Here is a 26,547-nt window from a genome sequence, read left to right as displayed (position 1 = left end):
ATACTGTAACATACAGATATGAAACACTTTATGATAGACAGAGGGAATAGCTATGAAACTGCGCTGTAGCTTATGACAGACAGAAAGACAGATTTGTGAGGTGATGTACTGTATTATAAATGGACAGAAACAAAGACAGGCAGATTGTGCAAGGCATTAAATACTATAAAGTAAGAAGACAGATGTAGTTTATTGACCGGTAAGAAGACCCTTACTCACTCCAGCCACAACACAGAGCCTAACGTCACAGTGCAAAAGAGTGAAACACCAGCCCAGAGCTTGGGTTCAAGGCCGTGCAGGTGCCAGGGCTTGCCGTGCCGTGCTGTCGACTGGCTGGCCTTTAAACGTTGCCCTGCAATGGCTTGCCGTCCAGCGTCCCCACAAATAGTGTGACAGGTGTGTCTGGTCGAGAGAGAAGGCGCTGCTAGTGTCCTCGGTTTGTTAAGTCTTAATTAAAGTGCTCTCGGGCCCGTGTGCTCCATATGTTGTCAAAAGCCAGCCGCTGTGTGCCATGATGTGCCCACTGTGGGAAACCGGAATGGGAGGCATTTGTCTTTAATCTTGTGCATTATGATGTGTTCCTATGAAGCCGCCAGGATGAAAGTGAGGTGTGCATTGTGGTCTTCTGAGCCCCCCGACAGGCCCCAAGCAGAGCCGAAAGGTTACCTGTTCAGTCTTTTGACACCCTTGTCTAGAAGATTTGGCTTTGTTTCACATTTTTTATCATGATTTAGAACAAGTGCATAACTAAATGTGTATTTAGAGGAAGCTTAATTATTGTTAAAAGATGATTGTTTTGAAATAACTCAGTTCTCAGTAGCTGTCACATTTCTTAGGCAGAAATTTGAGCCCCTTATCTGTGCTCCTTCAGATTCCACTCTTAATTTAATTTATTTATTTTTTTTATGTTTGCCCAAGCTGGCCACAAAGCGAATCTGCCTAAATGAATAACTGGCAGCGATAAATTGCTGGCTGGAGGGCACCACCGGTTTATGGGCGCTCACCTGCCACTGACTGATATAATGAAATGGATGCAAAGAAAACACGCCTCATTCAATAAATGGAAAGAAATCATTTGTTAAAAACTTGTGGGTTGTTTTGGTACGACGCCGTTGGCCTGTGTGCCCTGCTCATATCAGCACTTTACAGGACCAGACAGAGCCGCCATATAAGCAAGGCGAGCTTTTCCTCTTTTCTTAACATCTCAGCGTATTTTTATGATCGACTCTCAGACGATTTCCTAACACCCACTTTAGGACTCTGAAAGTCAAAATAAACGCCGGCCCAGTAAAGCTGTAATTAACCGCAAAGGTTTAGATGGCTAATTTAGAAAAAGGTTACAAGTTCAAGAATGGCGTAAGTCACGTAGCACCAGAGCATTCAATGCCCAGCTGTCATCGAGATCGTTAAAAATTGGGGACGCCGACAAGAACGCTAGCCGAAAACACTTCCTCGAGTCAGACATATCTCTGACTGCTGGTAAAGACAGTGAGCGGCCCTCCAGACATCACAGAAGAGCCCTCCAAGAGGGTCCTGAAAAGCACGGGGTTTAAAATAACTTTAGAAATTGACTTTAATTGACTGAGAATTTAAGGAAGGTGGACGTCTTCTCAGATAGACATCTATAATTGCCGCTGTGGCCCACCCTCTTTGTGAATTTCCCCTTGGGATTAATAAAGAATCTATCTATCTATCTATCTATCTATCTATCTATCTATCTATCTATCTATCTATCTATCTATCTATCTATCTATCTATCTATCTATCTATCTATCATATAGTGCCTTTCATATCTATCTATCTATCTATCTATCTATCTATCTATCTATCTATCTATCTATCTATCTATCTATCTATCTATCTATCTATCCATCTATCTATCTATCTATCTATCTACCCAGATTCTGTTCACTTTCCCTGACTTTATCCACTCCAGACACAGTCACTGGATCGAGTCTCGACACCTAAAATGTCCAATTTCTGACTTTATTTATTTTTTAGCGTGGAGTTATCATCTACTGATGAATTTTCAACTTAGGATAACACATAAAACTGAGGTCCTGTAAATGTAACCTTCAACTTTATTGCCATACACTATATCACCAAAAGTATTGGGATGCCTGCCTTTCCCCACACATGAACTTTAATGACATCGCATTCTTTTTTTTTTTTATAAATTTTATTTATTAATTTTATTGTAATCATTCCATACAAATAGATCAATTTATAACAAAAAAAATTGAAAAAAATTGATTGATCAATTCAATTTTTCAATTTTTTTTTTTGTTATAAATCGCATTCTTAATACATAGGCTTTAATATGAAGTCGACCCACCCTAACAGCTTCAGCTCTCCTGAGAAGGCTCTCCACGAGGTGTAGCAGTGTATTTATGGGACTTTGTGACCAGGAGAGCATTTGTTGGACGAGAAGGCCTTGCTCGCTCACAAGTCTCCACTCTAATTCATTCCAAAGGTGTTCTGTCGGGTTGTGGTCAGGGCTCTCTCTGTGCAGGCCAGTCAAGTTCCTCCACACCAAACTCGCTCATCCATTTCTTTATAGACCTTGCTTTATGCACTGGTGTGTGTGTGTGCAGTCATGTTGCCATCCTCAAACTGTTCCCACAAAGTTGGGAGCATGAAATTGTCCAAAATGGCTCCATATGCTAAAGCACTGAGAGTTCCTTTCACTGGAACTAATGGGCCAACCCCTGAAGAACAACCCCACACCATAATCCCCCCTCCACCAAACTTTACATTTGGCACAGTGCAGTCAGGCGAGTACCACCAAACCCACACTCGTCCTTTGGATTGCGTGATTCGTCTGCACTGCTTGAGAGTCCAGTGGTGGGCTGTTGTGATGTGAGATTTTGCATACAAGTTGATAAATATTTTGTATGTCTTTATTAGTAATTTAGGCAAACAATGTAATATTAGTGTTACATTAGTGAGAAGTATTAATGTATACCCCTGCCTTTTAGGAATGGGTCTGTTTGAATTTTACGACAGAGTTGGGGGGGTAAGTGCCTTAAACAAGTTTGGCCAATGTTTCTCTGAAGTCTCTCAGTCAACCCCCATAGGAAAGTCAGGCTGCCTAACTGGCAAACTTTAGCTCAACAAATGGTTTTGGGGGCAGGTGTGAAGGTGTTCTATTCCGCCACTGGTCTGAAGTATGGCTGTTTGGAACTGGCTTTAAATACCATGACGTCCTATTGGCTGTAGGGGTTGGACAGAACATCTATAAATTTGCTCACTCTTACCAAACTGATGCATGAACTGAAAAGGACAACACAATGAACAGCACAGCTCGGCAGCCATATTGAGACGGGCATGCGGCCTGCTCTGAAGAAAGCTGACCACCAATGATGCCTTAACTAGAGACATTTACAGTAACTAACAAGTTGGTGTGCCGCCTGAACTACACATCACCATTTATCAGGTTGTATGGTTGCCAATATTCTAACGTACTTTGCATATCGTTATTATTTATGAATATTACCAATAATACATTATTTAAATTGTAACTAAACTCCTGCTTGTCTTTTAGTATACCTAATTGCCTGAGGTTATAGATGTAGAAGGGAAGGTGGGGAGAAGTTACAGTATATACTATAATACCTTATAAACAGTGCTAAGTCTATGGGATTAGAGGCATTCTGATAAAGGCTACATATTAATAATACAAAAGGGGAAAGTAGAGCAAAATATTACTGTACCAAGACAAAACACGGGCGGTGGGCTTTACACCACTGCATCCGACGCTTTCCATTGCACTTGGTGATGTCTGGCTTGGCTGCGGCTGCTCGGCCGTGGAGACCCATTCCATGAAGCTCTCCCTCTACGCTGCATTGTTCTTGAGCTTTTGGAGGTCTGTAGCTATTGACTCTTTGCATAAACTGAATGTCATTGTCAATAAAAGCCTTTTGAAACTTGTGAAATGCTTGTCATTCTACTTCAGTATACCATAGAAACATCTTACAAAAAGATCTCAAAACACTGAAGCAGCAAACTTTGTGAACACCGATACTTGGGTCATTCTCAAAACTTTTGGCCGTGACTGTAAATGTAATGTAATGTTACGGGCCTTAATCCGTTTCTCACAGTTCAATTATATACCATGTTTGTACACCAAAGAACACAACATTATATAAAAGAAGGGAGAGGACTAATCACATTGGCCCCCAATACACACACAAGTAATAAAATAACAGGGACCCCAAAATAGTCATAGTGCTTCAAAAAGTACACCTAACAACAGGACAGCACTGAAATATAAAACAGTAGAAAAACACAACCCATCAGACAAGTCAAGTGTGGCAATGTGCGCCACCCTGGCAAGGAGTGCAGAATATCCTGCGTGCTCCTCGTAACGACAGCTCTCCCAAAAAAATAAGATGGCAGAAAAGAAACCACATGAGGCGGCGCAGGACATACCTGGCAGGCTGACCCTGGTGATGGGAGGCTGACTTGTCGCCGGTGATCTCCTGGAAGAACAAGAATAAAACAAAAAAAAACATACAAGTGAGGTGACAAGGCAGCGTTTTGATTTGTATATAATGGCGGCCACCAAGTTCAGCCCTTTGCGACCCCTGTGAACCCTAACCCTAACCCTGTGGCTGCAGGCTTTTATTCCTACTGATTTCCCAGTCGGTGTGTTATCCACACTTGGTGACTGATCTCATTATTTAGTAAGCTGGCCTTTTTACATTCTTATATACGAAGATAATAATATCTCCAAAAATATGATTTGGAGATTTTGATGAATCTCAACATTTTAGACCTCCCCGAGTCATGTCTGCGTGTCTGTCTGTGTCTGTGTGTGTGTATGTAAACACAATAACTTTAGTGGAGTGGCGGAGTGGTGGCTCTGAGGCTAGGGATCTGCATTGCCAATCGGAAGGTTGCCGGTTCAAATCCCGTAAATGCCAATAGGGACTCTGCTCTGTTAGGCCCTTCAGTATGGCCCTTAACCTGCAATCGTTGAGCGCTTTGAGTAAAGAGAAAAGCGCTATATAAATGCAAAGAATTATTATTATTAACCAAATTTTGCATACAAGTCTTAGGTACAAAACGTAGATTTCTATCAACGCTTGGGCTATTTCTGCTAACCAGAAGTGCAGTCCGATTTATTCAACTTTCTTCTTCTATAACACTGGTCAACAAGCATTTTGCTACTGGGATTCTTTCATCTGTACTTTAACAAACTTCACTTGCTGACTCCAAATCTGAAAACCGTTTTCGTCCAGCACGTCCCATTTTTTAGTTATGATGTTCCAGGTCTTGGACAACTAGGGTGACTGGACAGTAAAGGTGATGCGTTTCAGCATTTCAGAAATAAGTTTGGTCTCGAGAGAACGGAAACCAAAATTAAGGAAGGTGTTTTTGTTGGCCCTGAAATCCGTAATCTGATGCTTGACGATGAGTTTAAAAGGAAACTGAAGCCCACTGAATCAGCACCCTCATTCGTGTACGTTGTCCAGAATTTTCTTGACAGTCACAGAGCAGAGAATTATACTGAGCTTGTGGAGAACCTGCTGAAAGTATATTAGCTTACGGGAGCCAGAATGTCACTGAAGACGCATTTTTTACATTCTCATCTTGACTTTTTTCCAAAAAATCTAAGCGAAGTCAGAGATGAGTATGGGGAAAGATTTCATCAAGATATAAAGGTGATGGAAAAATGATATCGGGGAAAATTCACTCTAAGCATGATGGGTGACTACTGTTGGTTCTGGCAAAGAGAGACAGATGTGTAGTACAAGCGCAAAAGTGAGTGCCTCCAACATTGTTGGACACGCTGACCTCACTTTTATATTGAGGTAAATTGACATAAATATTCTTTAACGTGTCTCTGGTATCGTCTTCTGGTTTGTTTTCAGAATAAACACATTTAAATAATTTTGGTTGGACATAGTCCAAACTCCACATATCGTGTTGATATATTACTGTATATTGATATTCAAAAGTATCAAAATGTCAATGATGTGTATTTCAAAAACCTGACGTGCTAGCTTAATTCCGATTTCATATATGAAATCAGTGTAAAAAAAACTTAATAAAGAGCTGATCTGAAGTTCCCAGAAGCAAACAAAAAATATTTTTTTGTAGACCAGCGTAATACGCTACCATGGCTGTCTGTTTGTCTGTCCGGGATTTTAAATCACCTGTCGCTTGCAAACTGTTTGACGTATTGACCTGAAATTTGGTACACATATACTACGTGACGTCTACTGTCCGCTTTCGTGGTGATGATTGACCTCCAAGGTTATTCCTCATTTTATTTTATTGTAGAATCAACTCTCGGCTGCAGCCAGCAGGGTGGCCGTTCAGCACGTGTACGAGTGCCGTTCTCATCCCTACCACCTTCACCTTCACTTCCCCTACCTCTTCATATCTTAAATCATTCTTGAGGCAGATTGAAGACTTAAGTGCCAGCTCAAGGTGAAAAATTTAGGAAAACGTACTAAATAATTGCAACAAATCAGTTTTAACAGGAAAAGATGCTGACAAAAGAAGAGAAGAAGCGGGCCGCTAGGGAGGAGAGAAGAAGAGCTGAGGAAACAGCAAGAGCATCAACCTCTGAGCAAATGAATGGTAAACATACAGAGAAAGAGTAGGAAAACTAGGAACTATAAACTATAACGATAAACTAGGAACTTCTCTATAGATAGATAGATAGATAGATAGATAGATAGATAGATAGATAGATAGATAGATAGATAGATAGATAGATAGATAGATAGATAGATAGATAGATATGAAAGGCACAATGAAATAGATAGATGTATACGGCTTGGTGGCACCCCCTGGTGGTTACAGTAGATAGACAGCTATAAAAGGCACTATATAACAGAATGATAGATGGATAGATAAGGCAATAGATAGATAGATAGATAGATAGATAGATAGATAGATAGATAGATAGATAGATAGATAGATAGATGTGAAAGGCACTATATAATAGATAGATGTATAGGGCTCTGTGGCACCCCCTGGTGGTTACAGTAGATAGGCAGCTATAAAAGGCACTATATAACAGATAGATAGATAGATAGATAGATAGATAGATAGATGTGAAAGGCACTATATAATAGATAGATGTATAGGGCTCTGTGGCACCCCCTGGTGGTTACAGTAGATAGGCAGCTATAAAAGGCACTATATAACAGATAGATAGATAGATAGATAGATAGATAGATAGATAGATAGATAGATAGATAGATGTGAAAGGCACTATATAATAGATAGATGTATAGGGCTCTGTGGCACCCTCTGGTGGTTACAGTAGATAGGCAGCTATAAAAGGCACTATATAACAGATAGATAGATAGATAGATAGATAGATAGATAGATAGATAGATAGATAGATAGATAGATAGATAGATAGATAGATATGAAATGCACTATGTAATAGATAAGATGTATAGGGCTCGGTGGCAACCCCTGGTGGTTACAGTAGATAGACAGCTATAAAAGGCACTATATAACAGATAGATAGATAGATAGATAGATAGATAGATAGATAGATAGATAGATAGATAGATAGATAGATAGATAGATAGATAGATAGATAGATATGAAATGCACTATGTAATAGATAAGATGTATAGGGCTCGGTGGCAACCCCTGGTGGTTACAGTAGATAGACAGCTATAAAAGGCACTATATAACAGATAGATTGATGTAGCAGCTAATAAAACTCATTTAAATTGACATCAGGCCTTGTCCATTCTGTAGGTGAGACTAAAATCAGGCTATCAGTCCAGGCAATGGCCACTTTGAAGAAATGCAGCCACCTTTACGCTGCAGCCACCTGACTGGCTCCCTTGCTCTGACTTCATTAGACATGTGTCCTGAATGGCACAAAGCCAGCCATTTCCAGCAGACCTCCATAGAAGTCGGTCACCGTCCTGTTTGACTAAACTACTGAAATGTCTGCGTTTCAGCCGAGTCTGCCATGCTAGCCTGGAGCAAAAACTCCAGAAAAAGAAACAAGGCTGCTCTCTTGTGGTAAACTTGAGAAACTGCAGACCAGTTTATTATAATGGACAGGCTGCCTCCATTGATGTATTAAGCATGCACAGGCTGATGATTGGCCTGCTGGACTTTACTTTATTTAAAGTACCTCCATAGTGTTAATAGGGCCAAAAACCACAATGTTGAAAAGACTAAGAATGTCATTTGTGTTAGAGACAGTGCTGCCTGATTTAGACAAAGAGCCATTCAAATTATTGAAATGCCTCATTTCCATGAGCTACCTGCTATCTCACTTCACATTGTGTATGTCAAATGGAGGAACTTACTTGTTAGGGGCTCCATGTAAGTTGGTCAGAACGGTGAAGTTGTTCCTTACGCTGCGCAGACTTGCAAGTACCTAGAACAAAAAAAAAAAGGCACACTGGTCAATGTGATGCCATGATTGAGTGGCAGCCTTCCATAACATTCTGCTATTGTGCAACTTTAAAACCAGCAGGTGGATGTTCTTCTTTGACGATGTCTTAGATAACATGTGTAAACCCGACCTGTTAGGGGGCACAGAGGCTGTGCCAGCAGCATCAAACACAAAGTAGGGGCCAACCCTGGAATGAATGCCAGTGATCCTGAACTGGACAAAATGGGTCTTGGCATGGAAGGATGATTATTACCTCAGGTTACAATCATTAATAAAACAATCGTGCCACATTCAGTGGACATACAGGTCACCATCATGTCACCAGTCAGTGCTGTTTAAGAGTTTCTGGTAAATAAAAGACAAAAGATACGGACATGACATAACAACATAATGTATACCGGACTAAGAGAACATTCAGGCCCCTTCATTCTCCTCACACTTCATTGTATCGTGAATTTGAAACGGATACATTTTGCCATTTTTACCCATCAGTCTACACTCAGTAACCCACAATGACAAAGTGAAAACGTGTTTTCAGAAAGGTTTGCATGTGTATTAAAATGTAAACGTATTGACATATTAAAAACTGAAATCCCCCACTCATAAAAGTACTCAGACCTTTAATTCAGTACTTTGAAGAATTCCAGTTTCTTTCCCGTCTTTTTGGACCGGCTCTACAAGCTTTGCACACCTGGATTTGACCAGTTTATCCCATTCTATCTGGTTGATCGCCCACGTGACACATTCATTATAATAGCTGAAAAATGTTTATTGAACAGTAGATATCATCATCATCATCAATTATGAAAAGGGGAAGAGTGCTACAGATAAAGGCGTCGTGTGTCAGCCTGGGTGTTCAATTGTTGTTTCTCTTATTTCAGAATGATACATGTTCACGATTTTATGTCATTTCTGTTATGTTTATAACTTATCATTTATGTCCTATAACTTTAAATGTGCTACCATTTCAAGCACTTTATGGGTGCGGTCTAAGGAGGCGGGGCCACCGTGACATCACTCTTGTTGGGACCGCCTTCTGACTTTCTAGTCTCAGTCAGACACGAGAGTTAGAACTCGAGCACCGGGTTTGTATTGGAGTTTAAGGTGTGTATTTCTTGATTCTTTTTTGTTTTTTGGGAATTTTTTTGTGCTCGTATTTATTGGATTCTGAATTTATAATAATAATAATGATTAATTATATTTATGTAGTGCTTTTCTCACTACTCAAAGTGCTTAAACAGAGGGGGACCACGTCAACCACCACTAATGTGCAGCATCCACCTGGACGATGCGACGGCAGCCATTTTTGCACCAGTACGCTCGCCGGCTGCTAGTGTCCTTTTACTGCTGCGCTCCATTGAGAGTGTCCCATCATCCTGGCATATCAACGTGGTACACCGCCAGCTCATTGGCAGACAAGAGAGCCTTTCAGAGGATCATAAACTCTGATTGGCTGTACACTGCCCTCTTTGGATGAACCCTTCAGCTCTCGCTGCCAACATCATGAAAGACCCTTTCCACCCTGGACATCACCTGGTGGAGTTGCTGCCCTCTGGTAGGCGGTTCAGGTCCATCCAATCGCGGACAAACAGATTTAAGAACCAAGAGCCATAAACACTTACAGTGACCGACAATAACCAATGTAACAACAGTCACTCTTGTACTACAAGTTTACATTCTTTGCAAGTTAGATTATTTATCTATTTCTATTATCGCACTCAGTTCATAGTGTGCATTCTACCTAAGTGCAATATTTAGTCATTCTATTGTATTGTATTATAATGTAATTACTGTCATATGAAAAAGTTTGGGAACCCCTCTCAGCCTGTATAATAATTGACTCTCCTTTCAACAACAAAGATAACAGTGGTATGTCTTTCATTTCCTATGAACATCTGAGTACTGCGGTGTTTTCTGAACAAAGATTTTTAGTGAAGCAGAATTTAGTTGTATGAAATGTGAAAAACTGGCTGTACACAAATGTGGGTCCCCTTGTCATTGTGCTGATTTGAATGCCTGTCACTGCTCAGTGCTGATTACTTACAACACCAAAATGGTTGGATGAGCTCGTTAAGCCTTGAACTTCATAGACAGGTGTGTCCAATCATGAGATATAAAGGTATTTAAGGTGGTCAATTACACGTTGTGCTTCCTTCCCTTTGACTCTCCTCTGAAGAGTGACAGCATGGGATCCTCAAAACAATTCTCCAAAGATCTGAAAACAAAGATTGTTCAGTCTCCTGGTTTAGGGGAAGGCTACAAAAAGCCATCTCAGAGGTTTAAACTGTCAGTCTCAACTGTAAGGAATGGAATCAGGAAATGGAAGGCCACAGGCACAGTTGGTGTTAAACCTAGCAGGTCTGGCAGGCCAAGAAAAATACAGGAGCGGCATATGGGCAGGATTGTGAGAATGGTGACAGACAACACACAGATCACCTCCAAAGACCTGCAAGAACATCTTGCTGCAGATGGTGTATCTGTACATCGTTCTACAATTCAGCACAATTTGCACAAAGAACATCTGTATGGCAGGGTGATGAGAAAGAAGCCCTTTCTGCACTCACGCCACAAACAGAGTCGCTTGTTGTATGCAAATTCTCATTTAGACAAGCCAGATTCATTTTGGAACAAAGTGCTTTGGACTGATGAGACAAAAATTGAGTTATTTGGTCATAACAAAAAGCTTTGCATGGTGGGAGAAGAACACCGCATTCCAAGAAAAACACCTGCTACCTACTGTTAAATCTGGTGGAGGTTCCATCATGCTGTGTGGCAAGTTCAGGGACTGGGGCCCTTGTTAAAGTCGAGGGTCCGATGAATTCAACCCAATATCAACAAATTCTTCAGGATAATGTTCAAGCATCAGTCACAAAGTTGAAGTTACGCAGGGGTTGGATATTCCAACAAGACAATGACCCAAAACACAGTTCGAAATCTACAAAGGCATTCATGCAGAGGGAGAAGTACAATGTTCTGGAATGGCCGTCACAGTCCCCTGACTTGAATATCATCGAAAATCTATGGGATGATTTGAAGCAGGCTGTCCATCAAATTGAACTGAACTGGAGAGATTTTGTATGAAGAATGGTCAACAATACCTCCATCCAGAATCCAGACGCTCATCAAAGGCTATAGGAGGACAGCGTCTAGAGGCTGTTAGATTTACAAAAGGAGGCTCAAGTATTGATGTCATATCTCTGTTGGGGTGCCCAAATTTATGCACCAGTCTAATTTTGTTATGATGCATATTGCGTATTTTCTGTTAATCCAATAAACTTAATGTCACTGCTGAAATCCTACTGTGTCCATAAGGCATGTCAGATATTAAAAGGAAGTTGCTACTTTGACAGCTCAGGCAATGAGAAACAAAAATCCAAAGAATTAAGAGGGGTTCCCAGACTTTTTCATATGACTGTATGTCCATTATAGGTGAATGCATCTTTAGGATTGCTGCAATTTTGTTGTACTAAGTGCAATGACAATGAAAGGAATCTGAATCGGTGAGAGGATGATTAGCGGGCCACAATGACTAGGCCGGGGAGGGCAGTTTAGCCAGGACAGTGGGATGCACCCTACTATTTTCGAAGGGTATCTTTAATGACCACACAGAGAGTGAGGACCTTGGTTTTACATCTCATCTAAAAGACAGCACCATTTTTACAGCACGGTGTCCCCGTCACTGCACTGGAGCATTGGGGTCCACATTCAGACCCCAGGGTAAGCGCCCCCTGCTGGCCTCACCAACACCTCTTCCAGCAGCAACCCCAGCTTCCCATCCAAATACTGGCCGGGCCTGGACATGCCGAGCTTCAGGTGGGTGACCTCTTCTGAAGTGCATGTGGTGTGGCTGTACTGGGACTCGTTCACCACATTGTGTTTTAGGCAAGTCCTTTTTTGCTCTTTGGAGCATTTTGCCCTGTTTTGTAATTTCCAGTAATAAATCTTTGTTGAACTGATCTCTACAAACTATAGAGTCTGAGTGTCTCTCCCTTGTGAGCTATCTCTTGTTACACTTTGGGACTGTTTCTGTTGTTTGAACTCTCAAGGCCGGCTCCACATTTGGCCAAAGCCTGCAGGTAGCAGTGGGGTACTCGATGTCTTTCAGGGGGCTTTGTCTGGGCGGACTAGTGAAGGTCCTGGACTGCCATGTGGCTCTATCATCGTGTTCCCGTCTCCTTGTCATAACAAAATGTATGTCATGTCACAACACCATCATAAACATTTTAGGTTTTTGGATTAGTAGCCTTAGTGCTAATTGAGGACAGGGCCAGCGGCGATTGACATTATCTATATATGTAATATTCACTAAGCTGCCGCCAGCGCAAGCAAGACACCCATGGAAGCACGCAGGACGGAGCCACGCCCACCAACTCTAAGACCATTGGATGCAACGACAACTCGCAGAGCCACGCCCACCAACTCGGACGCAGCAACTCACAAAACAGGGCGTCATTCGTGTTTGTCTCTGCTACACTCCACATGCACCTCTGAGCCACGTTGACTTTTCATTATTCTTTTCGGATACGACGCACGACTGCCATCGCAAACTGTTTTACACTCCATGGTCTTAGAGTTGGTGGGCGGGTCTCCGTGAGTTGCTCTTGCGATCGGGCACATGACCAGGTGGTGTGTATACTTCGAGTGCGAGGGTGGACGCAGCAGGACCATCTAAGAAGAGGCATGTTTGTCGCGGATGTGAAACGCTGTATGCAGCGTGTAAAACAGTTTGTCGCGGATGTGAATCGCTGTATGCAGCGTGTAAAACAGTTTGCGAGAGGTATCCCATGGTCTTAGAGTTGGTGGGCAGGTCTCCGTGAGTTGCTCTTGCGACCGGGCACATGACCAGGCAGTGTGTATGCTTTGAGTGCGAGGGTAGACGTGACAGGACCATCTAGGAAAAATCATGTTTGTCGCGGATGTGTATCACTGTATGCAGCGTGTAAAACAGTTTGTTTGTCGCGGATGTGAATCGCTGAATGAGCGTGCGACGGCGGTCCTCCAATTGTCAGTCACGGACAACTGTATGTTGCCCTCTCCAGAGTTCCATCTTTTCATTCACCTACAGTCGTATCCTCAAACCCACCCCATTTGGACAACTGTGTCTTTCAGGAAGTGTTCACTCATCAATACATAATTATGCGGCGTATGCTACGCCACGGGTTGGCTAGTCGAATATAATACAGCTGGAGTTCCTCCTACAGGGAGATTTATTCGAATATTCTGTTGTAACTCCTGTTAGGATGAAGCAATCTGAACCAAATAAATCCTCTCTATACCTTGACGTTTGTGTAATCGATTGCATGACATGCGATGCTGGAAGTCATTTACATTTTCTGCCAGACACATTTCGACGTGGCGCTCCATGTTCCTGATCGTATTGGCTGGCGTCTTGGTGGGGTGGGGGGGGAATAGCAGCAATTTCACATTGGATATTTTCCTTCAAATCTTCCACAGTGTTGCTCCAATAGACTTTTCTTTTGAGCAGACCCCAAAGGAAGAAGTCTGGTGGTGTCAGATCCAGTGACCATGGTGGCCAAAGCCCCTTTGAAATGGCCCTGTTGCTGAAGAAGGACTCAGTTTCTGCCATGCTCCTTGCCGATGTGTGACACTTTGCTCCAACTTGCTAGAAGTAACCTTCCGTTAACTCACAATCATCCAGTCGATTCTGACATCGCTTAAATGAATTGGTGACCCAATAGGTTTGCACCATGAAGACACGCTGCTCAATACTGTACACCACCATCCTGATGAGGTGAAGGGGTACGGGCAGTAGGCACCCAGAAGTTCAAAAACGGAGGTTAAACATCACAGCGGCTGTCTGGTGCCTACCTCATCGCTCCGACGCAGGGGCATCCCGGCTTGTTCGAAGCTCCATATACTGAGGAGCACATTGCACGTTGTTTCGTTCAGATTGCTTCGTCCTAGCGAGAGTTACTACAGAATATTCGGGGCCTCTTTCGAGTGAATCTCCCTGTATCATCATCAGCAGGCTGTCGTCAAAAGGCTGACCTATAAAATGATTTGTGTGTATTTTTCCATTAATTCAGCAGAAGGAATCCTCCATTTTTGATTTTAATGGCTGTAAGTATAGAGCTAATTTAGCTCTAATTCAAAACCAGGGATCTGAGAGTTGCTTCAGAGTTCTTGCTCTCATCAGCATCAGCCGTGTGGTTTCTAGATAAATGACGCATGATGAAGTCACACAAGGCAAGGAGGCTCAGGTTTTAGAGCCGCGTTTGAGGTCTTCTAAGAAACAGCTCTGTTGTTCAGTCAACTACAACATATCCGACCGCAAGCTCCTGCAAAGCATAGTGAAGACAGCAGAGAACATTACTGGGGTGCCTCTCCCTTCACTACAGGACATATTTTACAAACGCTGTGTCCGCAAGGCCTGCAGCATTGTGCAGGACCCCTTACACCCCTCACATGGACTTTTCACACTTCTGCCATCCAAGAGAAGATTCTGCAGCACCAGAGCCAGATCCTTCCAGGCTGCAGGAGACTTTTTAATAATAATAATAATAATAATAATACATTTGGGCGGCACGGTGGCGCAGTGGTAGTGCTGCTGCCTCACAGTAAGGAGACCTGGGTTCACTTCCCGGGTCCTCCCTGTGTGGAGTTTGCATGTTCTCCCCGTGTCTGCTCCGGTTTACTCCCACAGTCCAAAGACATGCAGGTCAGGTGCATTGGCAATCCTACATTGTCCCAAGTGTGTGCTTGGTGTGTGTGTGTGCCCTGCCCGGGGTTTGTTCCTGCCTTGCACCCTGTGGTGGCTGGGATTGGCTCCAGCAGTCCCCCGTGACCCTGCATTAGGATAATGGATGGATGGATGATACATTTTATTTATATAGCGCCTTTCCCATGCTCAAGGTGCTTCACAGAGTCTTAGACAAAACAGTAGGGTATATGTAACATTGGATACACATGTTTTCCTGAATAGAACAATGAAACAGATAACAAAGTATTAAATAGAATAAAGAACAATAAACCAGAGTAAAATACTAAATTCAATACTAAAATATAAATCTGACAAATAACCTAATTTGTGATATAACAGACACAGAAATTATCCTGAGCATCTTGACAGAGAAGTAAACTGAGAGAAGGGTAATAAAGTCAAGTAGAGCTAAAAGCCTTCCTGAACAGATGAGTTTTGAGTTGTTTTTTAAAAGAATTCATGGAGTCAGCTGACCTGATTAATTTCGGTAGGTCATTCCAGAGTCTGGGCGCTATACAGCTGAAGGCCCTGCTGTCACCCATGGAGTGTAGATTAGCGAGGGGCACAACAAGATGGCCAGAATCAGAGGACCTTAGCGGGCGGACAGGCACATAGTGATGGAGAAGGTCACTGATGTAGTTTGGCGCGAGGTTATTTAAAGCTTTGTAGGTTATTAGTAGGATTTTATATTCAATTCTGTAGGACACAGGGAGCCAGTGGAGACGGAGCAGGATGGGTGTGATGTGCTTGCTGCTGCTGGTCCGTGTCAGGACTCTTACAGCTGAGTTTTGAATAAGCTGGAGCTGTGATAGAAGATTAGAAGGGGCACCTGCCAGTAGGGAATTACAATAATCAATGCGGGATGTGATAAAAGCATGGACAAGTTTCTCAGCATTAGAGAAGGAGAGGAAGGAGCGAACACGTGATATGTTATGGAGGTGAAAGTAAGAAAGTTTCTTAATGTGATTTATGTGGGCGGAATAAGAAAGGGAGGAATCAAAAATGACACCAAGATTTTTTACAGTAGAGGCAGGTCTGATGAGATCACCGCCAAGACAGACTGGGAAGGAGCTCATTTTATTAAGTTGCATTTTAGTCCCAATTTGCAGGAGTTCAGTTTTATTGTAATTTAATTTTAAAGAGCTCTGCTCCATCCAGGTTTTAATTTCACTAAGGCAGGTTGTGAGCTGAGAAAGCTCTGATGAAGTTCCACTTTTAACATTGAAGTAGAGTTGAGTATCATCTGCATAAAAATGATAACCCAGTCCATAGCTACAGATAATATGGCCAAGGGGAAGCATATAAATACAGAAAAGCAGAGGACCAAGGACAGAGCCTTGAGGGACTCCTTGTGTGACTGGCGCTGAGCTGGATCTGCTGTTGCCAAGACTAACAAACTCTTGCCTATCAGTCAGATAGGACTTGAACCACTGGAGGACAGTGCCAGAGATACCCAGCATGTTCTCCATTCTGGACAATAGGATGTCATGTCTGACCTGAGTGTCAAATGCTGCACTGAGGTCTAACAGAATTAATATGGTAGTTTGTCCAGAGTCTGCTTCCATAAGCAAATCATTGGTTACCCGTAGCAGAGCAGTTTCACAGCTGTGCCGCGCCCTGAAACCAGACTGAAAGAGTTCCATCAAATTATTAGAGGTTAGGTAATTGGTGAGTTGGGAAGCTACAACACGCTCAAGAACTTTTGACAGGAAAGGTAAGTGGGAAACAGGCCGGAAATTGTTAAGATTGTCAGCATCAAGACCAGACTTTTTTAACACTGGGGTTACAGAAGCAATTTTAAAAGTGAGCGGCACAGAGCCAGTGTCAAGGGATGAGTTTATTATTGTTGTAACAGTCGGGATTATGGCGTGAAGGCAGGATTTAAGTAGTGTGGTGGGGATGGGGGTCAAGTACACAAGTAGTCGGCCTCATCTTACAAAGCAGGTTATTAACAAACGCAGAGGTGACTGGTGAGAACTTAGAGAAGGAGCTGGATAGAGTGGGAAAACAGGGAGAGATATAAACAGATGATATATTTATGTTAGTTGAATTATTTAGATCTTTAATTTTGTTACGGAAAAAGTGGAGGAATTCCTCACAGACTTCAGTAGAAGAGGTAGTTGGACCAAATGCGGGTTCGAGTAGTTTATTAACTACAGAGAACAAAACCCTTGGGTTATCATGGCCACTTTTTATTGTTCTGCCATAATGGGTGTTCTTGGCAGCAGTTGGTGCTTCTCTGTAAGCTCTTTGGTGGTCAGAGAAAGCCTGGATGTGGACGGTGAGGCCAGTCTTACGTGACATTCTCACAAGGCATCGGCCAGCTGCTTTCATAGATCGCAATTCTGAGTTATACCAAGGAGCTGAGCGTTTAAAGGAAACCTCCTTATGTTTTAAAGGAGCTGTTTTATCTAATGCTGAGTGAAGGGCTGAGTTATAGTGGTGAACAACACTATCTAGTGTTGATGGAATAGGTGAAGACAGTAAAAGATCAGAAATGGATCCAGAAAGGATAGAGGGACAGATATTTTTAAGGTTTCGGAAAGAAATTTGTTGTTTATAAGTAAGAGGAGGGAAAGGCAGTGAAACAGTGAAAAATACTGCTTTATGGTCAGAGAGTCCCAAATCAGTGCTGTAAATGTTGGCAACAGATAGTCCAGAAGTGCAGATCAGGTCCCCAATATATGACCACCAGAGTGTGTTGGAAAATCAACATGTTGTGTCAAGTCAAAGCAGTCCAGTAAGGACAGGAATTCATTTCTCAGTTTAGATGTGGGGGTGTCAATATGGATGTTGAAATTGCAGAGAAGAATGACTTAATACACGTCAATATTGCTGCTACTTCTTTGTCTTGTCTTTGCACAATGTCTTGTCTTGTTTGTGTTTTAAGTTTAAATTTTAATTCTATTTTTAATTTATTATTTGCACGTCATGTTGTTACACTGTGGACCCTGAGCTTCGCAATTTCGTCTATCTGTATACAGTAATCCCTCGCTATATCGCGCTTTGACTTTCGCGACTTCACTCTATCGTGGATTTTATATGTAAGCATATTTAAATATTAGATTTTTTGCTGGTTTGCGGATTTCTGCAGACAATAGGTCTTTTAATTTCTCGTACATGCTTCCTCAGTTGGTTTGCCCAGTTGATTTCATACAAGGGACGCTATTGGCAGATGGCTGAGAAGCTACCCAATCAGAGCGCGTATTACGTATTAAATAAAACTCCTCAAATATATTGTGAGCACGGGGGCTGTTCGCACCCCTAGAAGATACGGCTGCTCCTCAAAAAACGCTGAAAGATTACCTTCACATTGTTCCTTTCCTTGCTGGGCTTACTTGTGGCTGCTTTGTTGCGCGATATGCTTCCCGCAGGGTGCTTCACATACTTAAAAGCCCAAACACCACCTATCGGTTTTTGATTGTTTGCTTTTCTCTCTCTGTCTCACTCTGACATTCTCTGCTCCTGTTGCGCACTCCTTTGAAGAGGAAGATATGTTTGCATTGGAACTGTCATCTCTGTCTTGTCATGGAGCACAGTTTAAACTTTTGAAAAAGAGACAAATGTTTGTTTGCTGTGTTTGAATAACGTTCCTGTCTCTCTACAACCTCCTGTGTTTCTGTGCAAATCTGTGACCCAAGCGTGACAATATAAAAATAACCATATAAACATATGGTTTCTACTTCATGGATTTTCACCTAGCACGGGGGGCTCTGGAACGTAACCCCCACGATAGGTGAGGGATGACTGTACAGTGATCCCTCGCTATATCACGCTTCGACTTTCGCTGCTTCACTCTATTATGATTTTTTCTCATACACGCTTACGTCACTACGTATGCGCTTTCTGAGAACTTTTATTTAAGCCCCACGATGGCTCCTAAACGTGCTGCTTTTTCTAAGCCTTCTGACAATGAAACTAAGCGCCGGAGGAAGATGCTTACCATCCAGGAGAAGGTGAAACTCTTGGATATGATCAAAGATGGCAATACCCTACAAAAGCCTCCTCACGCATATGAAAAGACAGCACAAGCAACTGCCTATCAAGATGTTCTTCAGCCGCGCACCCAGACACCCACTGCCTACACCTAGTACTCCTTCAGCAGAAGAAGACAACGACGCACCTGCTGAAGATACTGCACCACCTGAAGACTCTCCTACTGAGCTCGTGCCTTCATAGGTTAGTGGTTGTGTGTAAGAACTGTGTGTGTGTGTGTAATTAAATGTACAATAATAATAATAATATGATATTTGTAACGTCTAATATGTCTTATTTTCTCTTATTTTGTCTAATATATTGGGTAATACAAGTGTAATGGTGACTAAAGGGTATTATTTAATGTCTAAAGGGCTCTAATAATGTTAAAAAACGTATTTAGAAGGTCGTAAACAGGTTTTCTATACTCTAACTGCGAAAATATTCGATTTATAAATAAAGAATCCTACTTCACGAAAATTCATTTATCGCAGTAGAGTCTGGAACGGATTAACCGTGATAAACGAGGGTTCACTGTACTCTTATATGGTTGAGATGACAATGACTTTATTTATTTCCTGTTTTTTACGTGCATTCGCGCATAAAGCAAGAAGCACCTACTGTGGTAGCCGCGATTGCCTCTCTGCCTGTGTGACAAAACTTAGCTCTTAAAACTGAGGAACCTTCTGTGTGACTTCAACTATGGATCAGTTTATTGTTTCAAATTTTGTTTGACGAGGCCACTTCAACTTATATATTTGCACATTTTCCTCTTTTTCCTGTCAAACAGCCAATGAGATGGCAATACGATTGAAATGGTTGGACAGGCGGCAGAGCGCGGGCCACTGGCACACCAGCTCACTGCTCCTTTTGCCGGAGGTAAATTAACCATAAAAATGAAAAATGAAAGCCCATAACTAGATATGAATCTAAGAGGAAAGGAACTACCCAAGAGTCACTCTGTACACACAGTAAGCAAATATGTCAGCAGTATTCACGCCACACGAAGAAGAACCTCACGGCTGCGTTACTGTGTACAGTAAACTGGTCAGAATGGTGAAGCGACGCCAATTTGAGAGTTATTTCCTGTTTGAGCCACGGGGTTTACTGTGTGACGACATATTGGGCTTACAGTGTGACACTTAAACAGTTCCTTCACTCTTAGAAAGTGACTTTGTATTCCCTCCGGTGGCAGGAGCAGCGAGCTGGTGTACCAGAGGCCTCTCCAACCATCCCGCTAACTTGTGTTACTGTCAGGAGTTGCTGTTGGCCGAGAAAATGCAGAAAATATACAAGTGTGTAAGTCAAAGTGACCGCTGTCGAGGTAAGTTTGAAACGGCAAACTAATCTATGATCGAAAAAAGGACACTGGTCAACATGATGTCACGATTATTAGATTTCTTTACAATTTTATAGCTTTTCTCTCACTACTCAAAGCGCTTTACCACTTCTTTAAAATTTTTTGCCTTATACAATTTCTTGTATTAGGAATTTGTTAGTTTTTGCATACACCTTGGGGTCAGAGCGCAGGGTCAGCCATTGTACAACGCCCCTGGAGCAATTACAGGTTAAGGGTCTTGCTCAAGGGCCCAGCAGAGTAGGATCTCTTTTGGCAGTGACGGGGATTTGAACCGGCAACCTTCTGGATACCAGCACAGATCCTTAGCCTCAGAGCCACCACTCCGCCCCAACTTCAACCACCACTAAGGTTCAACATCCACCTGGGTGATGTGACGGCAGCCATTATTGCACCAGTACGCTCACCACACATTAGCTGTTAGGTGGTGAAATGGTGAGAGAGATAGCCAATTAGAAAACAGAGGATCATTAGGGGGCCAGAGTGACTAGGCCTTGGTGGGCAATTGAGCCAGGACATCGGGATACACCCTATTGTTTAAGAAAGATGTCCAGGGATCTTCAATGATCCACAGAGAGCCAGGACCTTAGTTTTATGTCTCATCTGAAGGACGGTGCCATTTTTACAGCACTGTGTCCCTGTCACTGCACTGGGGCATTGGGGTTCACATTCAGACCCCCTGCTGACCTCACCAACACCTCTTCCAGCAGCAACCCAAGCTTTCCTAGATGGTCTCCCATCCAAGTACTGGCCGGGTTTGAACATGTTTAGCTTTCTGGGGGATGACCTGCTCTGAAGCACATGTGGTATGGCTGCCAGCTAACTGGCATCTCAGGAGTAGTCTGGTGAGCGTGTGTGCATTGGCATCAAGGGTTGTTCTACTTCTCCATGACTGTGTATTGGATTCATTAAGTTCAGATTGTATCGAAATCACAGGAGTATTCATGTCTGAACAAATACGTGAGTACAACTGCCGGCTGATAGAGCCGATTGTCAGTTAGCTATCGGGACAGTAATAGATATCTGCGTGTACACAGATGGGTGACTGAAATTTGGGAGCAACGTATTCATATTAAATTTTGTGTGAAAATCAGCAAATGCACTACTGAAACGTTGCAAGTGGCCTATGGTGAAGATGCCATGAAAAAGTCGAGTGTGTTTTGAGTGGCATTTTAGGTTCAAAGATGGGCAAGAAGATGTGACGGAGCATGCGATGGAAATCCCCGGGTTCACCACTCCCTTAAAAACAGCACCCATGTTGCGCTCACAGTTTAAGACCAGACTGGTGGGTTTCTTCAATCACAAGGGAATAGTCCGCCAAGAATGTATCGAACTGGGACAACTTAGAGGTACTGAAGAGATTACGGAACTCTGTTTGAATTGTGGCCTGACAAGCGGATCGTTGCGCCAAGTCACACCGCGCTCACTGTCAGAGACTTTCTGGCTAAAAAAGCGATTCCCCAATTAGGTCCTCCGGCCTGTTCACCTGACTTACTGTAGCCCCCTGTGATTTCCGGCTACTTCCAAAATTAAAAGCTGCGCTGAAAGGACAAACATTTCCTAATATAACAGAATGTGAGACAGCTGCTCAACAGTATTTTCCGGAAAATGAGTTCCAGGCCTGCTTCCAGACATGGGGACGCCGTGTAAGTCAGTGTGGAGAAGCACAAGGGGAGTACGACAGTCGAAGGGGTCAACAGCCACTAGTGTACACTTCCACATGCATTCTGGGAATTAAATTGTCACGCCTCATATTTTGTCAGCCAAACAGCCGTTTATACTGCAAAATAAGTTCACCAGTTCTGCTACTGCTACTACATACAGTGTGGCCTAACGAACGGCGCTGAACTGTAAATCTAACGTGTGCCAGCTCAGTGCCCTCCTTCACACTGTTATCCCCCTAAAAGACTCTGTCAGCCAGATATCTTTTTAATGGTGAAGATGGCAGGGATGCCAAGTCAGGGCCCTCATTCCAAATTCCACCATAAACGGGGGTCCACTAAACTTGCCAATGCTCAGGCTGAACAAACAAAATGGAAAGATGTGCAAGACAAGGGTGAAGGGACCCAACACAAAATGGCAAAGGCTGGGTATCTACACCTCCCCAACTGACTTCTTAATAAAAATAATAAAAACAATAATAATCACATTTTATTTATATAGCACCTTTCCCATGCTCAAGGTGCTTACTTACTGGTGAAGCCTTTACTAACCGGTGAGATGTGACGAAATGGAAATAATTGCACTTTTATTTTTTAACTCACTTAGCTCAGAGTATCACTAAACAAATAAATGTGAATAGGCAGCGTTTGGTGTCACATGTGTGTGATGTGAGCAGCACAGCAAGCGGCATCTGACTTTCCAAAAATAAGAACTCATGCAGTTTACTGATAAGCACCTAAAAATAAAGTAGCGACTCGCCGCCACATTAAAGCAGGGTGGCAGGGCACTCGATGAGACGCCCGGTCTGTTAAACCCATGAAGGAGGTGTGTTCACTTCTTATGGGAGCAGGAGCCCACCTGAGCAGCACTGGACATAAGGGAGGAACCAGTCCAGGACAGGGTCCACAGACACACCTACAGTGTGGAAAATTAACCTAAAGGGTCTGTCTGTGGAAGGAGCGATGAAGAGAACACACACACACAGTGAGAACATGCAAACACGATACAGGGCTAGGATTTGAAGCCAAGACTCACCGACGTGCTGCCCTAGCAAGGATAACAGGTCAGAAATTCAAAAATTAGACTGGTGCAGCTCAGCTCCTGTGTGTTTATGGCTCCTTGTGGGCTCCCAAGCCCCTTGTTTTTATTATATAGCGCTCTGTCTGCACCCACCCTCAAAGTTACTTAAAACCTTCAGTAGTGGGATGTTAGCCACCTCAGTGTGTCTTCTTCTCTTTAATGCCTACAAGAGCTAAGGCTGGCCTCCTGGTTTTTACCCAGACAGACAGACAGACAGATAGATAGATAGATAGATAGATAGATAGATAGATAGATAGATAGATAGATAGATAGATAGATAGATAGATAGATAGATAGATAGATAGATAGATAGATAGATAGATGGATAGATAGGAAAGGGACTATATAATAGATAGATAGATAGATAGATAGATAGATAGATAGATAGATAGATAGATAGATAGATAGATAGATAGATAGATAGATAGATAGATAGATAGATAGATAGATAGAAAGATAGATAGATAGATATGAAAGGCACTATATAATAGATAGATAGATAGATAGATAGATAGATAGATAGATAGATAGATAGATAGATAGATAGATAGATAGATAGATATGAAAGGACCTATATAATAGATAGATAGATAGATAGATAGATAGATAGATAGATAGATAGATAGATAGATAGATAGATAGATAGATAGATATGAAAGGCACTATATAATAGATAGATAGATAGATAGATAGATAGATAGATAGATAGATAGATAGATAGATAGATAGATAGATAGATAGATAGATAGATATGAAAGGCACTATATAATAGATAGATAGATAGATAGATAGATAGATAGATAGATAGATAGATAGATAGATAGATAGATAGATAGATATATGAAAGGCACTATATGATAGATAGATAGATAGATAGATAGATAGATAGATAGATAGATAGATAGATAGATAGATAGATAGATAGAAAGATAGATAGATAGATAGATAGATAGATAGATAGATAGATAGATAGATAGATAGATAGATAGATAGATAGATAGATAGATAGATAGATAGATAGATAGATAGATAGATAGATAGATAGATAGAGTAATACCTAGCTATATCACGCTTCACCTTTCGCGGCTTCACTCCATCGCGGATTTTATATGTAAGCATATTTAAATATATATTGCTGATTTTTCGCTGCTTCGCAGGTTTCTCCGGACAATGGGTCTTTTAATTTCTGATACACGCTTCCTCAGTTGGTTTGCCCAGTTGATTTCATACAAGGGACGCTATTGGCAGATGGCTGAGAAGCTACCCGGCTTACTTTTCTCTTTCTCTCTCTTGTGCTTTCTCTGATCCTGACGTAGGGGGATTGAGCAGGGGGGCTGTTCGCACACCTAGACGATACGGACGCTCGTCTAAAAATGCTGAAAGATTATCTTCACGTTACTATCTTTTGTGCAGCTGCTTCCTGAAACGACATGCTGCACGGTGCTTCGCATACTTAAAAGCTCGAAGGGCACGTATTGATTTTTTTATCTGTCTCTCTCTCTCTCTCTCTCTCTGCTCCTGACGGAGGGGGTGTGAGCTGCCGCCTTCAACAGCTTTGTGCCGCGGTGCTTCGCATACTTAAAAGCCAAACAGCCCTATTGATTTGTTTGCTCCTTTGAAGAGGAAGATATGTTTGCATTCTTTTAATTGTGAGACTGAACTGTCATCTCTGTCTTGTCATGGAGCACAGTTTAAACTTTTGAAAAAGAGACAAATGTTTGTTTGCAGTGTTTGAATAACGTTCCTGTCTCTCTACAACCTCCTGTGTTTCTGCGCAAATCTGTGACCCAAGCATGACAATATAAAAATAACCATATAAACATATGGTTTCTACTTCGCGGATTTTCTTATTTCGCGGGTGGCTCTGGAACGCAACCCCCGCGATGGAGGAGGGATGACTGTACTTTATTAATCCCAATGGGAAATTCACATTCTTCAGCAGCAGCATACTGATACAATAAATAATATTAAATTAAAGAATGATAATAATGCAGGTGAAAAACAGACAATAACTTTGTATAATGTTAAATGTTCACGTTTACCCACCCCGGGTGGAATTAAAGAGTCGCATAGTTTGGGGGAGAAACGATCTCCTCAGTCTGTCAGTGGAGCAGGACGGTGACAGCAGTCTGTCACTGAAGCTGCTCCTCTGTCTGGAGATGATCCTGCTCAGTGGATGCAGTGGATTCTCCATAATTGACAGGAGCCTGCTGAGCGCCCTTTGCTCTACCACAGATGATAAACTGTCCAGCTCCATGCCTACAATAGAGCCTGCCTTCCTCACCAGTTTGTCCAGGCGTGAGGCGTCTTTCCTCTTAATGCTGCCTCCCCAGCACACCACCGCGTAGAAGAGGGCGCTCGCCACAACCGTCTGATAGAACATCTGAGCATCTTATTGCAGATGTTGAAGGACGCCAGCCTTCTAAGGTAGTATAACCGGCTCTGTCCTTTCTACCACAGAGCATCAGTATTGGCAGTCCAGTCCAATTTCTCATCCAGCTGCACTCCCAGGTATTTATAGGTCTGCACCCTCTGCACACAGTCACCTCTGATGATCACGGGGTCCATGAGGGGCCTGGTCCTCCTAAAATCCACCACCAGCTCCTTGGTTTTGCTGGTGTCCAGGTGTGGGTGGTTTGAGTTGCACCATTTAACAAAGTCCTTGATTAGGTTCCTATACTCCTCCTCCTGCCCACTCCTGATGCAGCCCATGATAGCAGTGTCGTCAGCGAACTTTTGCACGTGGCAGGACTCTGAGTTGTATTGGAAGTCTGATGTATATAGGCTGAACAGGACCGGAGAAAGTACAGTCCCCTGTGGCGCTCCTGTGCTGCTGACCACAAAATTGGTGAGTTTGGCAACCATTTAAGGATGAGTGGGCCAGAATTACTGCAGCCACAGTCCATTCCCCTGGTTTGTGCAAGAACTCCAGCTGCTTCACAGTCAGTTTAGATCTCTTTCTGGAGGGTTCTAGAAGTGTGTCAATGGTAAGACTAAAGGAATCAGTCTGGTGTAGGAAGGTCAAGAGAGCATAACAGTGGGGCCAGTAAAGGACGAGGAAGCCCAACTAGATAGCTACTTCTCCAGTCACAGTATGGTGTCGCAGGCAGGCAGTATGGAGTTCGGGCAAAGGTACTGGACTCCGAAGTCCAAGGTCACCACTAAATGGTCCTCACCGTGTGACCCTGAGCAAGTCCACAAAGTAAGTGTGAACAGCTGTAACGTTTCTTGATCTCACAAGTCGCCTTGATAAAGGTGTCAGACAAACGTGCTGTAATGATAATCTACTCTCTATATATATAAAATCCTAAGCCGAAAAGTGCAACAATTTCATGTGACGTTTTTAAATCGGGCTTATTTTAA

The 26,547-nt window shown here is 42.6% G+C and overlaps 1 protein-coding gene across 4 annotated transcripts in view; it reads right to left on the bottom strand.

Annotated features, from left to right (window-relative positions):
* Positions 1–26,547, bottom strand: part of pde4ba (phosphodiesterase 4B, cAMP-specific a) — a 425,080-nt gene that overhangs the window by 175,613 nt on the left and 222,920 nt on the right. For all 4 annotated transcript variants that reach the window (XM_051932712.1, XM_028810966.2, XM_051932713.1 and 1 more), the window contains 2 exons: positions 8,301–8,371; positions 4,432–4,481 (listed from right to left, as the gene is read on the bottom strand). In XM_051932712.1, the coding sequence (XP_051788672.1) occupies positions 4,432–4,481; positions 8,301–8,371 (121 nt within the window). The remainder of the gene's footprint in view (positions 1–4,431; positions 4,482–8,300; positions 8,372–26,547) is intronic.

The sequence above is a fragment of the Erpetoichthys calabaricus genome, chromosome 10 (genome assembly GCF_900747795.2).
Source record: "Erpetoichthys calabaricus chromosome 10, fErpCal1.3, whole genome shotgun sequence".
Classification (NCBI taxonomy): domain Eukaryota; kingdom Metazoa; phylum Chordata; class Cladistia; order Polypteriformes; family Polypteridae; genus Erpetoichthys; species Erpetoichthys calabaricus.
The sequence above is the reverse complement of the archived record's forward strand: the minus strand, read 5'-3'. Positions and strand labels throughout refer to the sequence as shown.